Source organism: Dreissena polymorpha, chromosome 3, assembly GCF_020536995.1.
Source record: "Dreissena polymorpha isolate Duluth1 chromosome 3, UMN_Dpol_1.0, whole genome shotgun sequence".
NCBI lineage: Eukaryota > Metazoa > Mollusca > Bivalvia > Myida > Dreissenidae > Dreissena > Dreissena polymorpha.
The window spans coordinates 134,683,156-134,705,853 of NC_068357.1; the positions used below are offsets into that span (position 1 = coordinate 134,683,156).

At 35.1% G+C, this 22,698-nt stretch overlaps 2 protein-coding genes across 4 annotated transcripts in view; one reads left to right on the forward strand and one right to left on the reverse strand.

Moving 5' to 3' along the window:
- Window positions 1-22,698, reverse strand: part of LOC127871552 (FERM domain-containing protein 5-like) — a 181,783-nt gene that overhangs the window by 52,833 nt on the left and 106,252 nt on the right. The gene's annotated exons all lie outside the window — the stretch shown is intronic.
- LOC127872614 (heat shock 70 kDa protein 12A-like) lies at window positions 343-8,554 on the forward strand. Its single transcript, XM_052415942.1, has 10 exons — window positions 343-402; window positions 1,558-1,708; window positions 1,863-2,011; window positions 2,670-2,749; window positions 3,162-3,300; window positions 5,246-5,393; window positions 6,137-6,271; window positions 6,618-6,826; window positions 7,051-7,434; window positions 8,537-8,554. Exons 1-10 carry the CDS (start codon window positions 400-402, stop codon window positions 8,552-8,554), a joined length of 1,416 nt encoding a protein of 471 aa, XP_052271902.1. The 5' UTR covers window positions 343-399.

A 22,698-nucleotide genomic window follows, 5' to 3' on the forward strand; every position in this document is an offset into this window, starting at 1 on the left:
CACTGGTACGAAGCCAGTAAAGAGATGGCCGTAAAACAGTGACCGCTGATTCGCGTCGAGTTCTTTCTTGCAAAACGCATGACCTATCTTTTTTATTGTTTTAATCATTGCGGCTTGGAATGCTCTTTAAGAAAAGGTATGGTTATGGGGGTCTCTATGCGCAAAAGTTTGACTTTATTTTTTGTTAAAGTTATTGCTTTTACATTGAATTTGGGCAGGAAATGTTTTAGTATATTGTGACCTTATCGATTATTGATAATCTGCGAGGTGTACCGAATGCGATAGTGGCAAATATTGTGTGTAAACACTACTTGGAAACAAATCACTAAGTTTACTTCCGCCTTTGATTACTCAAGATAGTTAAAACACTTAACAAACTGTGTTAATTTTACTTCAGTAATGGTAAGAAACTGGATATAAGTACTTTTATGGGTACATTTTATGAAATCTTAAGTATTCAATATATGTTTAATATGATATGCTTATTTAATGTGTAATAGCTTGACTATTTTGACTGTCATTTTAAGTGCAAATCGAAATTCATGCCGACGCAATAAATATGCACATCTTATAAAATTTAAAATACTATTAGCAAGCGCATATCAACATCTTTAAACGATATCACTGTTCGTCCGTCTGTATGTATGTCATCGAACCTACAACCCAAACCGAAAGTAGCAAAGATTAAGGTACACAATACTTGGGAGCGATCGATTGAGCTTACTTCCGCCCTTGGTTACTTGTGCGCAATTACACATAAACATGACAACCGATAAGTTCTTATAGACGGTGTGGTCCTTAAAAACCGCTTTATATAAACTACAATTTGATGACATAACCAGCTTCATAGATATCGTTTTCTTGCATTAACTTTAACTTTTAGATTTGAAAGTAGTTGAGTTTGGAAATACCAGCGTGGTAAAAATGAATTATTTCTCGTCCAGATAGTTTAACATTGTAACAAAATTTGTGAATTTTACTTCCATATTGGTAAGATATTGGATGTAGGTATTTTTGTGTGCATTAAAAAAAAATCAAAACTATTAAATATATTTTTTAACGTGATGCTTATGTTCTGTTTTATAAATTGAAAATTTTCATAGTCATTTTTGGTTCAAATCGTTACAATTCTTCACATGTAATAAATAAATAAATATGTAATATTTTAGAAAGTATATAAGCCTAAGTATATCATGATTTATAATTTATAAGTATTTTCGTCAGTATTTTCGCATGACTGTCTGTCTATTTGTGTGTCTGTCTTTATGTGTGTCTGTCCGTCTGTGTGTCCGTCTGTGCGTCCATCCATCAGTCTGTCTCTCTGTCGGTCCCAACCGAATGATTTTTTGGTTTGTTATTGGCGCGTTTTTTATTTGGCAATCATTATGATTTATGTAAGAAACTTGTTTTAATTTCACAACATTGCTCAACTTTATTATTCAGAATTGTGTTACTCCGGTTTTTATGGTCAAGACCATTGAAGCTAATCATGTGTACATTATATACACTTAAAAAGTAATATACTTGTGTAAAAAATTGTACATTTTTGCACCATAGGCAACAAGTGGAGGTCCCTTGGTGGTGGCAGCGATTGATTTCGGAACAACTTACTCGGGATGGGCCTTCTCATTTAAACACGATTTTGAGAGAGAACCATGCAAAGTGTCGGCGAAAGCATTGATTGCAAATCAACTAGCGTCTCAAAAAGGTTTATCTGATTTATGTACGGTTTATGTAAGTTAAACGTATGTTTTCTTCGTCATTTCATTACAAATAACGTTGGTCATGTGATTGTTTAAGTACTTAGATAGCAATACATAGCGATCGTTTTTTTTCTAAATTATTTCTTGACATATGTTTAGCTCCAACCTGCGTGTTAATCAAACCGGATGGTAAAACATTGGACGCGTTTGGATTTGACGCAGAAACACGCTATAGTCAGCTTTGCGAAACAGGCGAGCACAAACAATGGTACTACTTTCAGAGATTCAAAATGATGCTCTGGGACAAGGTAAATAAACGGTATCAGCGCTTCTTAGCCGATCTCTTCGCGATATTCATGTATATAGTGTGGGCATGTTCATACCATAATTTCTAAACTGTTCAAAGATGTATGGAGGTAATGCATGAAATGTCCCTTTAATAGTAAAGCATTAACATTGCTCATTGGTGAAGTTATGGCTGTTCAAAGCGATGCACCCCGTTTTCGGGTGATTTTGAGTTTGGTACCTTGTTTTATATATATTTGATAGTGATTTTTTTTCAGAAAAGTTGATTGTTCGTTATAATATGATTATTTATCATTCAAAATGATGTTTTCACTAATTAATATCATAGCCACACGCTAACCACATGTGTTGCCAATGACCTGTGTTTGGTTTTATTATGTATTAAATTGTTGAATTTGCAAGCTTGCAAATATGCCATTAGTCAGATACAGTGATTTGTAGATATTTAAACAACGTACGCAATTCTTAAATACAGGCTGATGTAACGTTAATTCAACGCCACAATGAATGTGTGTGTTAGCTCGTAGAAAAATAATCACATCTCTAGAATTAAACGAAATGTCAACACGGGAACAGGAAAAGAGTTCGTAAGAAAAGTGTTTTTAGGAAAATGAAATTAAAGTAAGGGAATAGAACTAAAAATCGATTTACTTATTTTAGCTGATACACAAGGACACATTGTTGGATGACGAATTTGGAAAGAGTCTAAAAGCCCTCACCGTGTTCGCCTTGTCCATCAGGTTCGTGAACTAAAGTAATATTTACATCTGTATGTCGGTATACTGTTTTCTGTTCGGACCGAAATGTTGTCTTGTAAATATATGTTTTTTGATGTATGATACCTATTATGAATTATTCTACATTGAAAGGGACTATAAAATAATTTTAATGTTACCATAATTTACATGATTAATTGAACAACTAGTTGTTGTTTTGTTGTTGTGTGTCGACTATGTCGATTGAGCATTCTTGGAGGAATACAATGTTTTTTAATGTGTCAAAGCTAACGCCATACAATATATTAAGAAAACAAACTAAGCAAACCTGTCCAATATCTAGTGTGAACAGCATTTTGGAAAGTATTGCATAATACAAAATAAGATTCCAATTACATATCATATATAACTATTGAACTACTAAAACATTTTATAGATACATGAAGGAGGATCTGTCTAGCATGTCTAAAAATCAGGTCAGTGGAATGAATCAAGAAGACATACACTGGGTACTCACAGTGCCTGCGATATGGAATGATTCAGCCAAGCATTTCATGAGGCTAGCTGCTGAAGAGGTAGTTTATTAATATATTTTGTTTCGTTATTCATATTAATTCTTTACGTTTATACCTATAATAGTCAATAAGACATAAATGAATAATAATGGCTTTTTTGCACCTAACACGTTAATAGCATACTTCATCAAATAGCAAAATAAACAAAGCTGAAGCTTCTCTCTGAACATCAATACACCCAATACAGGACCGGATGTTTAAGACATGAATAAGCATGTTGATTTTAACCAAACTGTGAATATCCCTTCCGTACAGAAAATTCTGGCGTCGCGGACTATATAGACTGTCCCGTAACCGTGCTTTTTAAGGGCCTAAATTAAAAACAAAAACACTAAAAACGGTTTCTCCGCCGTTTCCGTACTTCCAATGATTTTTTCAGCGTAACTATTTAGATATATAAATAAGATATATAGGGTATGTGATAATTTTATGTAGCGGTACGGTTTAATGCTACTAAAACAGTTTCATTGCTAGGGAATGCAAACTTATAATAAGTTAAATGTATATTAAAAACGCTTGCATGTGTTAGAAGATTAATAATTACGTAACTATAATATAAACAGTGGAAATAAATTTTAAGACATTTTATCGTGTTATTTTCGACATATATTGTGAAAGTAAACATATTAATGTTGTCGTCATAAAAAGCATCATATATAGGTAAACATTCAATTGTGCAATTAAGGTGTTCGAAAGTAGTTTAAGACATACCGGTAATATATACGCGTCACGTCTGCTCATATTCATAGTTTATTGTGAAAATAATTACATATAAATGGTAAATTCGTGCTACTTATTAAATACATATGCAACAAGATAACATCAAATTTGATTTTGATTATATTAGCCAGTATCAATTCGAATTAATGTTAATGGCCGTTGTAACTGATTTCCCGATCCAATCATTAATACTTGCAAGATATTAAAAAAGCCCTAACGAGAGTTTCATTCTGAACAGCGCTTAGCTGCGTTAACTGGCTGGCTTCGGATTGATTGTTTTGAACACTTCATGGCTTGTTAGAAGCTTTAGTAAACAATTTCATATTTCGAAATCTTTCCTGCACATGTTCACGTCGAATAATATAATATTTTTGCGAAGCCACAAGAACGATTCAATCTTAATGAATCTTGGTCAGAATTTTGATCTTGTCTAGTTCGAATCTATGTCATGTGTGTCCAAAAATGAGGTCAGCAAAACACATTTAAGATATACCCTTTTACCACTGTATTTATTCTAGTTCAAATGCAGGTTAATTAGGTCTAAAATCTAGGCGCTAGGTAAATTATGGAATAACCATTTTACCACTCCATGGCGTTATTTATAAATCTTAATAAAGCCTGGTCAGATCAGAATGATTACATGTGTACCATGAGAATTATCAAACCATTCTTAAATCTGTGTAATGTGCGTAAAAAATCAGGTCACAAAGTCAAAATCTTTGTTAAAATGTCAGCATATTAGAGGCCTTATTTATGAATCAAGCTTGATAAAACTAAGTAAGAATGTTTATCTTGACACTATCCAGGCAAAGTTAAAATCTCGTTTACATGGATTTAAAATCGAAGCATCAAGGTCAAGTCTAAGAAAAACATTTTATAAGCCACATTTATTACTCAATCTTGGTGACATTTGGTCAGAGCGGTATCGAGGCTAAGTTCAAATCAGGGTCACGTGTGTCCAGAAACTAAGTCACCAGCAAAATGCTAAACAGGAGTAGCCTCTCTAGAAGTTATGTTTAATGTCTCAATTCCTCATACTCGTTTATCCTTATAAAATCACTACAAGTTTTGAATCCGGGTCAAACGGGGTAAAAAATTACCGGGTCAAGACTTCAACACTTGGTGAAGCGTAACACCCGTTATATTTTACTACTAGTGGTAAGATTTGACGCTTATTTAATTGGTGATTGAAATCGGGTGTTAAAATGTTTTTGTTTTTTTTAAGGCTGGAATATCCAGTCAGAAACTTACAATTGCATTAGAACCCGAGGTGGCATCAATTTACTGCAAACACCTTCAAGTTACAATGGATGGAGAAGGCGGAGTCTCGTCCTTCCGACCAGGGAAGAAATATATAGTGCTAGATGCGGGAGGTAAGAACATATCGGTTTGCTTCTACAGGGCTTTTATTAGTCTATGTAACGTTATATGTATGTATAGACAAACGTTCAATACATACTGAATAAGTTGAATTCAGTTAATAATGTTTATGTTGTTTTATATATCAATCTCGTAGTTGGTCGTCCCTATCACAAAGCCACTTCCTCGTTGTATGAAAGTGATAATGTGTTTTCTCGGTGAGAAATATGTCATAAGGTAAGATGTTACAAACACGTGTTATAAGTATAAACATATTATTGCAATAACCATTTGATTTGGACCTTATCATTAATTGTAGCATTCATTTAGATCACTGCAAGTGTCTAAAAATGTGTTTATTTACTGGAGCAAAAGTTTAAAGTCCACTTGATATTTTGTAAAATATGCAAAAAGATGAAAATAACGCATTATTTTACAGAGATATAGCCTGTCATAAATAACATTGCAGGAAAAACTTTAGTAAATGAAATGTGTCAATCATGAGTTACGAATAATATATTAACGGCCATCGTGAAGCAGAAAATTGCAAAATAAATCATATTCATAACAAGTTTTATTAGTTTAACACACAATTGTTACCCCGACAACACCATATATCAACTGGACGTTGTGACAATCTGTCATGGCCTTTAAGCACCAGGATATGTTTACTTCTGTATACATTATAAGGTTTCAGAAAATGGCAATCTCAAAGGGAATATGTTATTCATACTTTGAAAATGATGACTATTTACAGGTGGAACAATTGACATCACTACTCACGAGGTTTGTTTCGGTGGCGAACTGAAAGAACTTTACAAAGCCACTGGTGGAGCTTGGGGTGGAACATTGGTGGACAAAGATTTCCTTGACTTTGTGTCCGAATTAGCAGGTACCTATTGAATTGTAAAAATATCCCGGAGAGTTTATTTCTTCATCATATGCTCAGTAATTAATCGTTTCATTGGGGGAAGACGTGTGTCATTAAAATAAACGTTTTCATTGGATACAAACTGGTTTTCATCACGACTGACTCTAAGTCGAGTACGTCTTGAGATTTTCGGCAAGATTTCTAAATGAATTGTTGTTCATGGATTACTGAAATGATACATGATTATGTTAGGGTTGTGTATTCATTCGAATGCATCATGGTATGTCCATAGTTTCTCCATTTGAAGAAGATCGCTGTTGTAAATGAAAGGACACCGATATGAAATATATTTGCTTATGCTTCTAAGGGAAAGAAACAGTAGAACGGTTTAAAGAGGAGCACATGGAAGATTACTTGGATCTTATGCGTGATTTCGAAATGAAGAAAAGATCAACGCGTTTAAGTAGCAAAGGACGGGTGACTATCAAAATACCATTAACACTTATGGACCTCATCAGCGATATCAAGGGACGATCACTGAAACAAATTGTATCGATGTCTCAATACGCAAATAAAGTAAACACTTTTTCATTTATAATAGTTTCGTTGTGTGGGCCAAGATACGATTTTAAGTATTTTCTATTGTTTAAACTAAGTGTTGGTATATAATATTGGAATGTTATTGCATGTTAATGAAGTACATGAGGCGAATTTTAAGTAAGTTTAGTGAATTGTTTACACATTTAAAATGACAATAAAATAGTCTGAATACAGCAAAATAAAACTTACTGACATTTCAGGCTGAACTGACGGGTGAAAAACTTCGACTGGAAGACGATGTGTTTCGATCATTTTTCAAAACATCGGTTAGTGAAACTGTCAAGCACTTGACTGAGGTGCTGAGAAAACATCAAACTCGAGGCGTCGAAGCGATTCTTATGGTTGGAGGATTTTCGGAGTCCCCTCTTCTTATTGAAACTATCCGTAACGAATTTAGTAGATTGCAAGTCATTATTCCACCTGACGCAGGTCTTGCTGTTTTGAAGGGCGCAGTCATATTTGGACACTGTCCGACATCCATCAAAGAACGCGTATCCAAGTACACATACGGCACAAACAAAACAACAATTTTTGATGAAAAAAAGCATCCTGAAGAAAAACGTAAGATTCATAAGAGTGGAGAAGTACGTTGCAAGGATTTATTCACTACTCTGGTAAGCGCAGGTCAAAAATTAGTTGTTGGTGAAAAAATCGGCAAACGAAAAAAGTACCATCCGATGAGCGAAAATCAAGACCACATTCGCTTTGACATATATACATCGACTGAAAGAAATGTTGAATTCGTCACTGATGACGGATGTAAAAAGGTCGGCTCCGTGTTGGTGCCGTTGTCTGGAACAGGTAAAGAGAGGGTCGTTTATATCCAAACAGTATTTGGTGGCACAGAAATTATGGTTGAGTTTGAGGAAGCGTCTACTGGCCTCATTACTAACACATACGTTGACTTTTTATTGTAACTTTGTTTTCATTCAATTTTGTTATTTGGCATTCGTTTTGACGATACGTAACATTTTGACAGTGATCGATCAAGTAACGTGAATACTGATTTTTACTTGTGATTAATGATATTGGGCATTTTAAAATTATTAACATTGTTTAAACGTGTGCTAAAAATGTTGTGATGTATGGGATTTGTTTATATGTGTTGCATCTAATCTGCAATAAGTGAATATCAGATAACTAGATATTTTTTTTATAAATGTGTTTCCTTTCTCTCATCCATTTTTTATATAATCAATTATAAAAATCGACTTTGTTTGTCATTGTTTTCCTAAACAATTTTTCAAATGTTTTAATTATTTGGAAATGAGCTGTTATTATATCTCGCATAAGAAAATGATATTTCTCACGTGTTTCTCTATATGTTTCCATTAGTGTTTCATATACTTATGTTGGTTGACTTAACAAGTTTACCTTCTGCTTAAAGACGCATGTAGCAATAATGTATTATGTACTTTTAGTATATATTATTAAAGGCGAGGAAGGGAGCGCATGGAGTGATACTGTGTCAAAACGTTCTTTAAAACCATTAGTACAAAAGTTCAAAATATATAATTAAAAAAAATACGTTTGCAAAAGTTTATTTTTGCCAAATAAAATATCTTGTTAAATCAGTTAAAACGTTCTCTAGTTTTTATAAATCTTTTTCATATGTTATGTGTGTGAACATGTCTTAACATTTATATTTGATAATTATAAGTTGTTCCCTCTCAGTGTTCGTCATAGCCGTGTGATGAGTGTTAGTGTCACTAAATGTTTGTTTCGTAAAAAATGATATTCTGTAATTTCTTACTACAGTCAGATTTAATATAAGCTTTAATAAAGATAATAAAGAACAGATACAAAATAGGAAGTACTGAATCTAAGTTAGTAACACGTCCCTTTGTTGCTCTTTGTTAAATGAATACTTTTGATTTCAGGACATCGGTAATAATAATTTTTTTATTAGATGCTGTTGCAAAATCAATTAAAGCTGATGATGATTATTGCCTTTATTTCTCTTAAACCTTAAATCTTTGTGTGAATAAAACTGCAATCATCAACACTTAGTTGAACTTTAAAGCCCTTCGAGCTTACAAACGGCCTATCAACCACATTTCAACTGCGGCATAATAATATTTTACCGACAAAGTCTACAGTGTAATAACAGCATAAGTAACAGCGGGACAATAAACACTATTTAAACAATGTTTATAAAAAAAGGAAAAAAAGTATAGTGTCAATTCACTCTGTAAATTCGGCCTTTCAAGAGTTAATATGGGAAAACGCCATTTTCCACCGTGCATATTATTCAATGAATGTTGTTAGATTCGAACTTAGAACAATTTTACAGTACAGCCTCATAAATAGTGTTGGCTGCCGAAATCCAAATTCCCAAAACTCCGATTAACCACTTAATTCATGCGCAATAAAAGTAGTTCATCGCAAATCTCAATAACCCGCCGTATAAATACAGCACATCACTTTATAACATGACCGTGTCATACAAAGTGTAACAAAATATTATATTTTCTTTTTATTTTATGCCTTTTTTCACAGTTAATATACATTGTTAAAGAGTTTAACTAATGAATTTCGCTGGGAAAATGACGTCATTTCGTCAAAAAATGACGTCATTTCGTCAAAAAATGACGTCATTTTACAGTAAACAGTGAAAAATATCGATAATTTTCACTGATAATTTTCACTGTTTGCAACAGTGAAATTATCAGTTTTAATTCACTGATATTTCTCTATAAACCACCGGAAAGCATAAAATAAACTACTTAAACGTTGCGTTCCCTCGGTCCTAGTCATCACATACTGTGCCGAAAATATATTGCTTCACGGTCAGAGAGGTGGCGGGGTAAGGGGGTATATGAGGGGTGGCGGGGTAAGGGGGTATATAGATTTGCCCTTGTCCGTTAGTACTTTCGTTGGATTTCTTTGTCGAGCGTAAGTCAAAACGTAATGCTGCTATGAAACTTTACAACGCATTACGCATGTATATGTGTGTACCTTCATAAGTTTTCCTCGAAATAAACGCAATATTAGGGTGTTAGCAAAAAGATAACATCGACGCCAGATTAACACATCTATGATAATTCAACATTTTGTTAGGAAGATAAAATAATAAAGACTATGTACACATAAGCGAAAAGTGTGCCCCCTGGCTAGTCTGTACGAATGTGCAGTCTGCTATATGGAGTCCGCTGGTCGCATACGGCGGAGGCCCGTCTTAGAATGACGCGGCTCATGTTTTAAATGACAAGTTTTACGTTTGACGAGTATCTGATATTGATTCTAGAAAAGCTGTATGCTTATTATAATATGTATGTATGTTTTGCAAACAACCTAATCAAAGCAAAAATACTTTGACAAATTCTAAAAAATCTGCTTTAGAACAATATTTTGCCTTTCCAAGCGCTCTAAATTCGGAAGAGTGGTACGGTGTCAGCACCAGCACATCTCATGCTTCAAGCCAACGATACTCACAAGCCTTGAACATGCATTATTGTCTTGAATGGGTTGAGTTATTACAGAGACATAGATTACTGTTATGTACGCTTCTGGTTATTAGAAAAAAATGCTACTACATGATCGAGCAGGTAGAACTCGCCAAAGCCTCGGACGACATAATACAGATCACTGGAATCTGTACGATTATTTCGAATCGATGTATTCTTAGATTCGTAGATACCGAGAGGTGAACGAGTTGAAGCTGATCCACGCCACAAAGACATTTTACAAAAAAGTGCCATATTCGCAAATGTGCGGGCAAATGGACAATCTATCAATTTGCATTTGTTTGTTTTCCTCCAAACGTTCATACTCTGATGTTTGATAAAATGATATATACCGGTATATTTATTTGACAGGTTTACAGAAAACACAGTTTTCTTAGAAACGGAAGCGCTTTCTATGTTTAATATTTATTCCATCAAAAGTGCGGCGACCTCGACGGCTTTTTAACTGTTTTATTATGAGAACTTAAAGAAAAGTTCAGTTATTAAAGAAGACCGATATAATTATTATCCCCACGCTTTTTGAAAAAAAGGTGGGGATATTGTGGTTATCTCCGCCGTCCGTCCGTCCGTCCGTCTGTCTGTCCGTCCGTCCTGGCCACTATCTCCTCCTACACTAAAAGCACTAGAACCTTGAAATTTACACACATGGTAGCTATGAGCATATGTGCGACCCTGCACTATTTGGAATTTTGATCTGACCCCTGGGTCAAAAGTTATAGCGGTTGGGGTGGGGCCGCGTCAGAAATTATCACTCATTTTTTTAGGTTATTTTACATTTACTTCTTTATTTCTACACCGATTCACTTCAAATTGATACTGGACCTCTTTTATGACAATACGGTCAATCTCAACCATGCATGGCCCCATTCCCAACCCTGGGGCGCCCCGCCCACATATGCCACACCCACCAAAAATTTCCATTTACTATAATTTTTTCATTTCTACACGGATTCACTTCAAATTGATACTGAACTTTTGTTATGACATTAGGGTCAATCTCAACTATGCATGGCCCCAATCCCAACCCTGGGGCGCCCGCCCACATAGGCCACACCCACCAAAAAATTCCATTTACTATAATTTTTTCATTTCTACACGGATTCACTTCAAATTGATACTGAACTTTTGTTATGACATTAGGGTCAATCTCAACTATGCATGGCCCCAATCCCAACCCTGGGGCGCCCGCCCACATAGGCCACACCCACCAAAAAATTCCATTTACTATAATTTTTTCATTTCTACACGGATTCACTTCAAATTGATACTGAACTTCTCTTATGACATTAGGGTCAATCTCAACTATGCATGGCCCCATAACCAACCCTGGGGCCCCGCCCACATAGACCACACCCACCCAAAATTGCCTTTACTTTAATTTCTTCATTTCTACACCGATTCACTTCAAATTGATATTGAACTTCTCTTATGACAATACAGTCAACCTCAACTATGCATGGCCCCATTACCAACCCTGGGGCGCCCCGCCCACATAGACCACACCCACCCAAAATTGCCTTTGACTATAATTTCTTCATTTCTACACCGATTCACTTCAAATTGATACTGAACCTTTCTTATGACAATACGGTCAATCTCAACTATGCATGGCCCCATTACCAACCCTGGGGCCCCGCCCACATAGACCACACCCGCCCAAAATTGCCTTTTACTATAATTTCTTCATTTCTACACCGATTCACTTCAAATTGATACTGAACTTCTCTTATGACAATACGGTCAATCTCAACTATGCATGGCACAATTACCAACCCTGGGGCGCCCTGCCCACATATGTCACACCCACCCAAAATTGCCTTTTACTATAACTTCTTCATTTCTACACCAATTCACTTCTAATTGATGATGAACTTCTCTTATGACAATACGGTCAATCTCAGCTATGCATGGCCCCATTACCAACCCTGGGGCACACCTAGGTCAAACATTCGGCGTGGGGATACGCGTCGGCCTCTGCCGCGCCATTTCTAGTATTATTTAGATTCTTGTGATTTCAATGTGGTGCTTAGTTTGATATTTGTCGGTTATCTAGAATGTATAGAAACACGATTTCACAACATTTATGTAATGTTATGCATTTGATATGTGATGTTTGTAATATTTGATTTAATTTAATATTAATTAGTGTTTTTAAACTAACAAACTATAGACTTAAGCAAGTTTCAACGTTGATCAGTGATAATGTTGAGTTTTGAATTAAGAAGAAATTATGCAGTTTAAATGCAAAAATGAATGTTGCGTAATTGCAGATAAAATCGAAAAAAGCCGGAGAACCTTTGGTTTTATTTCTTTTTTTCCACATACGTCTTGTATGTATTATTTGCAGACACATTTTCCAAATAATATATAATTGGAGCAAAAACATCATCAAAACTGCCGCAACACTCCTTAACATGCAGACATCGTAATATCCAAATAATTTCTGAAAGTGTGGACAATTTCCATGTGACATTCATTTTGCGAACAATTGCTGACATTAAAGCCATCGGGGTAATTTTGTACTCAAATTGATAACAGATGACCTTTATTTCTAAATAATTTGTCTTGATTTCATGTACCATATCAACACAATTTCTGACTAAAGTATAAGCGACAGCGTTTATTTCTCTGCCCGAAGTTCGGTGATGCACAGCATTTGAAGTCATTGGATAGATTTACAACTTTGGAAATGGATTCCCAAATGAGGTACGGGTTGAGTTCATAGTGTTAATTGTTTAAGCATAATATTATTATTCTGTTACCTTTAACATTACGAGCATTAACTGAGTCGCGTTCTGAGAAAACCGGGCTTAATGCATGTGCATAAAGTGTCGTCCCAGATTAGCCTGTGCAGTCCGCACAGGCTAATCAGGGAAGACACTTTCCGCCTAAACAAGATTTTCGGTAAGAAGGGACTTCCTTTAAACGAAAAATACCATAAAAACGGAAAGTATCGTCCCTGATAAGACTGTGCGGACTGCACAGGCTAATCTGGGACGAAACTTTACGCACATGCATTAAGCCCAATTTTCTCAGAACAAGACACAATTTGTTAGACGTATTGCAAATTTAAGTTCTTTAAGGTATATATCAAAGCGGACATTTTCTTTCCGTCTGTCACTACAGTAGTAGTACATCTTTATTTAAGTCTCATCCATATACATACATAGTGATTACAATACTAATAATCACAGAATGTCAAATATATATTACCATTCCATATTGGAATTATAAGAGACTATCGCAGTTAAGAATTCCACTTAATATATATAAATTACATACATTACGACTTTTATCACTTCAACAATTTTGCACAAATAAATAAAATAGAAAGTTAAAAAGTTTAAACTGAAGAAACTGTGCTAATCAAATTTATTAAGAACTGCCTTAAAACAATGGTTAGATACTGAAGGATAGAAAAAAGCACTATCGCGCATAAGTTGAAAAATGTATATAAGAAATCATATATCACGTTGATCAGATCACCATGAGCCGGATGAGCAAGGTTGCGTCAGACGCAATAAAAAGGAAAACTAAAGCAATAATAACATTATATTCAAAAATAAAAAGATTACTTACAAATTAAAAATACGCGCCTTTGTAGCATGAGCTAGCAGGTTTTGACACAGGCTCGTATGATATTAGAATTGGAAAACTATGGAACGCCATTACTGACTTCATATGACTGTTGTCGTTGTTTGCAGTACATTAATCATTATTTTCAGTGGAATATGCATTATGCTTTGTGCAATTTTCTTTACGTTAGGTACATTCGTCATTGTATGCAGTAGTTAAAGCATTACGCGAAGTAGTAACAACATTATGTTCTGTCCAAACTTCTTGACGTTCTGTACATTCAACATTATGTGTAGTAGTTTTATCATTATGCGCTGTGCAAACGTCTTTACGTTCGGTGCATTCGTCATAACGTGCAGCAGTTACATCATTATGTGCAGTAGAAACAACATTACGTGCTGTGCAAACTTCTTTCCGTTCGGTACATTCGTCATGACACATTATGGGTAGTAGTTTTATTATTATGCGCTGTGCAAACGTCTTTACGTTCAGTACATTCGTCATAACGTGCAGCAGTTACATCATTAAGTGCAGTAGTAACAACATTACGTGCTGTGCAAACTTCTTTCACGTAATGGTGTTACTACTGCACATAATGATGTAACTGCTGCACGTAATGACGAATGTACCGAACGTAAAGACTCACTCGGGGTTGAACTCGTGAGAGTCTTGACAAAGTCGTAGCTGATTCGTAGACAGATCACATGAACACCGATTTCCCGATTGAGTCACGAATTACCTACGATTCCATTACGACGCCCAAGAACGCATTACGACGCTGTTACGAGTCAACTGCGAATAAATTCAGTCTTGGAGGTCCTGGTCAAATTTTAAACACGTTTAAAATCTGGCCACGATTTTTCGGGAGCTCACGACTTGCAGGAATCACTTACGACCGGCCCACGACTAGCTACGAATGAGTTAGGACCTTCGCCGATTGAGCTACGAATGTTCCCGACCTCAAAATATTGGAAATCGGGACAAATCGTGGGGAATCGGGTCGTAGTGGAATACCCCTATAAGTGAACAACTCTTTCCGACGCTGAGTGTGTACCGAACACCACATGCTATGACATACAAAAGATTATATTTTATCATATTTACAATATAATATCTTGCTAAAAGGACATTTATTATTGAAGGTGCAAAAATTGTACATATTCTGACATAAAGTAACGCCCTGTTACATGTATTTTGTTAATGCTAAATAATGAAGCTGATAATAAAAGACGATTGCATTAGAATGTTTGGAAATACCACGTTGGATGGTTGTATAAGTAATAAAGAGCACGTCCATGGCATTTATCGGCAAAGGTGGAAGTAACGTACCCTGGGTAGTATATATATATATATATATATTGGAATCATAACTCAAATATAAGAGGGTGTTTTTTTTCATGGCTCGTTGTCATATTTTGTTCTCATTAAACATGATTTTATATATTTATTTTAATATATTGGGCTCCTAAAAAATAAATATATATATATATATTATACTATCCAGGGTACGTTACTTCCACCTGTGTTTATCGGTACTATTTATGAAAGTTGTAACATAACATTGTTTTTCACTTGTGTCTGACATCTGATAACGATTTACAACGGAGAGTGGATATCGCAATTGCCACGTTTTTACATATACATGTACTAGTATTCATATTTTACGTTGTTAATGTCATTTATCAATCTTTTTAGTGGAACGTGGTACACTAACAATAAGTTTGTTTTTTTCGTAAATAAATTAATGTTCTGTAACGGGGACTATGGTAATTCTACACATTGAAGCTGCCACTCGCACGTGTCAAGGTCACATTTCGGCGTTCGAAATGGTATTAATTCAACGCCTCACACTTCATTCTGTATACCAAATGTCTAAGTTACAAAAGACCCATTGACACCGTTAAAGCATTTCTATTGTAAACCTTTTTTCGAAGACCAAAAAAAACCCAAATCTCATTGAAATATAATGTGGACCTCGACATTCAGCGTGTCGAGGAAAATGGCGGACAAACCGTTAGCAACTCTGCTCCAGCTCTCAGATTTATCACTCATTGATTGGTCGATCGATTATAACGTAAGAGTTTGATTGACAGGTTGCGTGATGTCTAATGAAGTTTGTCTTTTTCTTTCTGCTTCCCTTGACAACACACGACTACATTGAAAAATCAGTAACAACGAAATAGCTGGAAATTGTAGCTATATTCTAAAATTCGTCCTTACTTTCGTGAGTCTAATAAGCGAATTAGGTAGTCGTGCTGTGTGTGCAATGGTCCAAACATAATGTAGCCTCTGGCTCGGACAGGACCTCATAAACTTCGAAATACACACGCACGTTTACTCTCAGAGCCGCGCTCTGGGAAAACAGGGCTTAATACATTAGCTTAGTTTTGTCCCAGATAAGCCTGTACTTTCAGGTGTTATGGCAATTTTCCTTAAAAGAAGTGTCATTCTTGCTCATGAGCCAGTGCTGACTGTACTTGCTCATCTGAGATGATATTTCACGCGCATGCATTTTGCCCGGTTTTCCAGAACGCGTTTTGATTATAAATATAATTTAAACATACATGTCTATGAGAATTTAAAGACGTGTTGCAGGTAAGCGCTTGCTTAAGCGTGTACCACTGTACAGCATGTTTTTGTGGGTATATGAGTAAGAACGTGCAATTGTCCGTCCGAGATTTTCTGGACTGTAATTGCCTTATTCATCAATCAGTTTTATAAAAAAAAAACGATTATAAATGTTTATCATGTTGATTGATTCTGCGTGTCACGTGCACTACACGTGTTCCAAGTTCAATGATCAATGTCACGCATTGTCGATGGTTATTTTTGGCATAATATTGACATTCCGGACTACTACTAAGATGTTCATCAAGCAATTTTAATATAACCACAAAATATGTGTCCCTTGCTCAAAAGTGAAGATCAAACTTCTCCAGACTGCAACTCTTTATTCTTTGGACAATGTTAACATAACTTGCCATCATTGACGACGACGTGCTGCGAAAGGTCCGTCCCCTCACGACCAAGATCATACTTGATGGTCATCGTCAAACCACGCGAATGATAACGGCCTTTGCCAACAGTAACTGCATTAAAACGTCAAATGTAAAATGACTAACAGACTCACCCTGTTAAACTGATATGCTGTATATTATACATGTGTCCCGCCCGCAAAGCACAAGGCCACTCTCATTTTCTAAATCATTACAATGGTAGTCTGGAAAACAGAAACGCCAAGTTGCCTCCATGCATCTAGTTAAACATTTATTTGTTTATTTTTGCTAAGTAGATAAGTTGATTAAATATTTTTATTTGTTTTACAAATTTCTTATAAAACATCTGTTCTTCTAGTATGACGTCACTGGTGTTGATGATGGCACTGTTGGCCTATCTGCTGGTCGCTATGGTGGCGGGGTTCAGCGTGAAGAAGACAGGGGACTGCTACTGGGTGTGCGTGGACAAGTGTGACCCCTATGGCATGTGCTCGCCTAGCTGTGAGACATTATGCTAACAGGTAGCGAGGCCACATCACAACTCAGATCTTTTATTACCGAGTTCATTGCAAATTGTGTACAGTACTGCGGATTTGGTTTCAAAGAGTATCCATGATTTTTTTGATTGCAAACTAGGTATATCTTATGTCCCTTTTTCACACTGAGATTTATTTTATTATTAATATTTTTGTATTTATACATGTAAATAACACAATAAATCAATAAGTATTAACAAAATGAAGTGTAATTCTGTAGACGATAAGAGTTTACCGATAATTATTATTTTCCTCCACCTCGTCTTTATCATTTCATGATTATCAATGAATATGATCATCAATTCTCATCAGCAACATCAGCTTACCATAAAATAGTTGCCATGTCAACATCCATAATAGTAACCTTTTGCACCATTCATACATTGCCATGTCAAACAGTTCTATCTATAAATGGCATTCAACATTGGTCTTATGTGCCGATCGAAATAGAGTGTGGGCAATACAGGTATTTGTGTGTGTGTTGGGGGGTTGGGGTGGGGGGTGTTTTTTGCATTAGGACAGGGATGTATAATAGATTATAAATCCCTGATTAGGATTAGAACATTATAACTTTGCAGTATAAAAGTTTTATTTTTTGTTATATAATATGTTTAAAACTATTATCAACACACATTTCTATAGAATTTTATTGTTCTTTTCAGCCCACAAAGATGACAGCGTAAAGTTACAACACTGAAGACCACAATAGTAGTTTAGGGTGCATTTATTTGTATTTTTTATCTTTGTCGTATTAACAAAAGCAATGAGTAATCATGTAATCCTCTAGTTACCATGCTATAATAAAACGAGTCAGTCTCCGAGAAACCCTGACTTACTGCAATCTTTGGACTGCATAGGTCAATCTCAACAGTCTAATCTGGGGTGCCACTTTAAGCACATGCATTAAGTCCAGTTTTTCCAAAGCCCCGCTCATATGTAGATACATGACAAAAATGACAATTCATTATTTGAAAACAAACATTCACTTTGTACTAACACCATGAAAAAGCATTACATGTGAAAATATAAACACTTATGTATAAATGGTAGAAGCTGTACAGTGTACATAGATGATGTAAATAAACCCAGCATCAAACAATTTTATAAAAATGTTAGATTAATTAGTAACATATTTTGTTGTCTATACATGTTTTTTCTCAAACAATCAACAACAAAACCCCATGATTACAACATCTGACAATACACTATTACATGTATACTCACTAGATGTATATTCCTATTATCAATAATTTTCAGCAACACTGCCCAAAACAACAAATGTCAAAAGCCCAATGGCTCTTTTATAAGTATCCATTGTGAATACAAATCAAAACACTGAAAGCATCACCAACAAGCAGCATTTTAAACTTACCAGACAAAGAGCATGAAACAAAACAAAGAGTGGTTACTACTCCTTCGTTTAGACATTAAGGTCACTCTTGTAGATAAACTGGCTCACCCCATAAGGAGACATAGCCATTATTTACTTTTTGAATTTGAGCGCATCATTGAGCCATACTGAATAATGTACACTTTCCAGAACAACTTTCTTTTTGGAACATGTTTGCAAATAACCATCATGCTTTGATTACTTGCCACTTTATGCTTATATCTTGCTGATTTAACAGAGCCTTTATATGTGAGACTTTCAGAGCTTGGATACGTATGCATTCCCTTTACATGACTCAGACACTTGAGCACACATTAGAAAAATCTGCTTAAGTTAAAAATAGTAAATATAAATAGATGTGGGTACACACTAATATAACTGCATTTTTTTTTAACGTGGGACTTGAAGAATCACTTTCATTTGTTTTGAGACAAATTTCTGGTGTAAAGCAAGAATTATTATGAATGCAAAAACAATTATATTATTATTCATGATAACTTGATTGGTGCAATACAATAAGAAGAGCACCGCATAACGGGTGCCACGCTCGCCTCGAAAGCTTGTCATATTTTTTCTTTTTTTAGAGGTAACAGTGACCTTGACCTTTGGCCTAGTGACCCTAAATGGGTTTGGCATGTAGAACTCATCAAGGTGCATCTATATATGGAGTTTCAAAGTTGTAGGTGGAAGCACTTTGATATTAGAGCCAATGTTAAGGTTTTAGCACGACGCCTACGGCGGACAGCGGACAAGCTGGCTATAACAATAGCTCGGGTTTTCTCCGAAAACAGCCTCGCTAAAAACTGTATCACCACACAAACCACAAATGAGAAAACCAATAGTTCAATCATAAAGACAAAATGCATCAGGAAAGCATTTTTTTCAACTAATGGTTGTTCTAAATTATACTTCTTTATTATGTTCAATAATGAATATTTTACACATGCGGTCACATAGCAGTATAAGACTGTTACAAATCGGAGATTACCAATACATGGCAAATTATAAAGAGAAAACAAAAGATTTGAAGTAAACTTGCTGCATCACTTATTTCGAGCAAACTGAAATATCTGCCAAGGATCCCATTAACTCTTATCTTGGACACATTTCTCTTCTAGCAAATAAACATATGTTAACCATGCCTAACCATAAGCATTTCACATTTGTGTTCATGTGGTCAAAACAATTTAACAATATGACCATTAACAAATTAGCTTCCATAACCATTATATCAGTACTTACTGTGGTATTTTAAGATTCATTACCGGTAGATAAAATACAAGTACATGCTTTTGGTAAAATAACCAACATCGCATATTAAATGACTTTAACACTTTAGGAATCCACACATTGACAATACAATACTTAGTGATTTATTTACTGCAATTAAAATGGGACTCAACTTAACAATCAAATAATTATTAAGTAAAAATAGGATTTAAAAACAATCTTTACTGTGCATTTGGTGGTATGTAGCCCAAAACTTTTGTAAAACCCTTCTGATCATGTTAAAATGCGAGATTTACAAACCCTTAAACCTTGGAAATCATCAATTAATTATACCAAACAATAAAAACACCCCATAACACTTGCAGATATTATTTAGGCGCTTTTGGTTATTCAATCATTTAAGGCGCTCTGAGAAACAATGACTTCATAAGCAGAACACATTCAATGAGGGAGATCACTTAACCAGTCACGGTAATAAACAGAACAGAATTGAAAATTAAACGAAAAAAACACAACAACAACAACAAAATAACAACGCCATAATTTATTAAAACAGGGATACAACTATATATAAAAAATCGAAAAATAAAATATTTTTGAACTTTAAATAAAAACAGCAAAAATTAAAGACAACCACAAGAGAACAAAACACAAACAAACAAAACAAAGTTCACACCAGCAATTACATCAGTCCATTATCATCATATTAAATATTTTGTTTATCCCTTCATATTTAAAAAAGATCAGCCCAAAAGCCCATTTGCTATGACTTCTACTCATTCTTTAAGCTAACATTAATGATGAATATTAACCAATAAAAACATTCGATATGAATTAAATTGCAAATCTTTGGCCAATACATGAATTAAAACATAAGAATCGTGATGAGATTCTTTGTAGTAAAGCAGCAACAAATTCTAAGCATCCTTGAAACCCAGCTCAAATCAGTCTCACTGTCGTTGCACACTGTCATCACAATTAAAGAAACTATTAAGTAACAATTTGATGGAGTAAACAAAGATGTTGTTAAAACTGTTTTGTAGAAATTCAATTTGTGAAAATAGTTGTAGAATAATAAAGAGTACAATTCGTCTACCTGTGACCCCCAATCAGTACTGAAATTGGTTATGGATCTGATGAACTCATTTTTTTTTGAGCATGTTCGTATTGATAAACCTACATCACCTAAGTTTAAAAATGTGACCGTCATGACTAAGACCTTTATCCATTCTCATCACATGTGAAACTATGGAAATCAAAGCCTATACATGACAATCGTTCTCAGTGATCTATATTTTCAGTTAAGACCTACTTTGAAATCAATGATTGTTGCTGTCACTAGGGAAACTATGATGCTTTTATCTGCTCCCTTTCCAAGAAATACCTATTACCAACAAAATGATTTCATCTTTTTACATTAAAGCAGTATGTATTGACATAAAAAATGCTCGCACATATCGATCCATTTGAAATCAGAAAATACATGTATGTACAAATGAACTATACATGATTCATAGCAAAGTATAAAAATGCCAGCAGTTTCCATTAAATAACCCACCATCTACATCAAAACCAAATGTAAAGAAAGTGCAAACAGAACGGTAATAACAAGAGCACCGCCTTGCGGGTGCAGACCGCTCATCTATTTTCTTTTTAAAGGTGAAGGGACTCTCATTTTCAATCACAAAGGAGGGAGGAGTGGAGTGAAGAGGGGGTGTATAGTGTGGGGTTGTGGACATTTATTACATTATCTTCCAAAAAAGCGAAAAAAAAAAAAAAAAAAAAAAAAAAATCGGGGGGGGGGGGGGTGGGGGGGGGGTATAGTGTGAGGGTGTGGTGATAATTTGTGAGATGATCTTAAAAAAAAAAAAAAAAAAAAAAAAATCAAAAAAAAAATTTGGGGGGGGGGGGGGGGTGGGGGGGGGGTGGGGTGGGGGTATAGTGTGAGGGTGTGGTGGTCATTTGTGAGATGATCTTATAAAAAAAAAAAATAAAAAAAAAAAAAAATAGGGGGGGGGGGAGGGGGGGGAGGGCACGGGGGATGGTTTGGGTGAAGTCTATTGTGGTATGTCAGGTAAGAGTAGTTTCATCAAAGTATCAATCAAATCTAATCATAAATAAAGAAGTTATGGCAATTTTAGCAAAATTTAATAATTTGACCTTGAGAGTCAAGGTCATTCAAAGGTCAAAGTAAAATTCAAGTTGCCAGGTACAGTAACCTCATGATAGCATGTAAGTATTTGAAGTTTGAAAGCAATAGCCTTGATACTTCGAGTGGATCGAAACACAAAATTTAACCATATATTAAAAGTTACTAAGTCAAAAAAGGGCCATAATTCCGTAACAATGACAACCAGAGTTATGCAACTTGTCCTTTTACTGTACCCTTATGATAGTTTGTGAGTGTTCCAAGTATGAAAGCAATATCTATGATACTTTAGGGGTAAAGTGACCAAAACATAAATCTTAACCAAATTTTCAATTTTCTAAGTATAAAGGGCCCATAATTCCGTCCAAATGCCAGTCAGAGTTACATAACTTTGCCTGCACCGTCCCCTTATGATAGTTCATAAATCTTGCAAGTATGAAAGCAATAGCTTTGATACTGTAGGAATAAAGTGGACCTAAACACAAAACTTAATCAAATTTTCAA

Coding starts and splice junctions, on each gene's coding strand:
- LOC127872614 (XM_052415942.1), top strand. Junction 1,709..1,862: donor TCAACTAGCGTCTCAAAAAG/GTTTATCTGATT, acceptor ACATATGTTTAG/CTCCAACCTGCGTGTTAATC. Junction 2,750..3,161: donor GTGTTCGCCTTGTCCATCAG/GTTCGTGAACTA, acceptor AACATTTTATAG/ATACATGAAGGAGGATCTGT.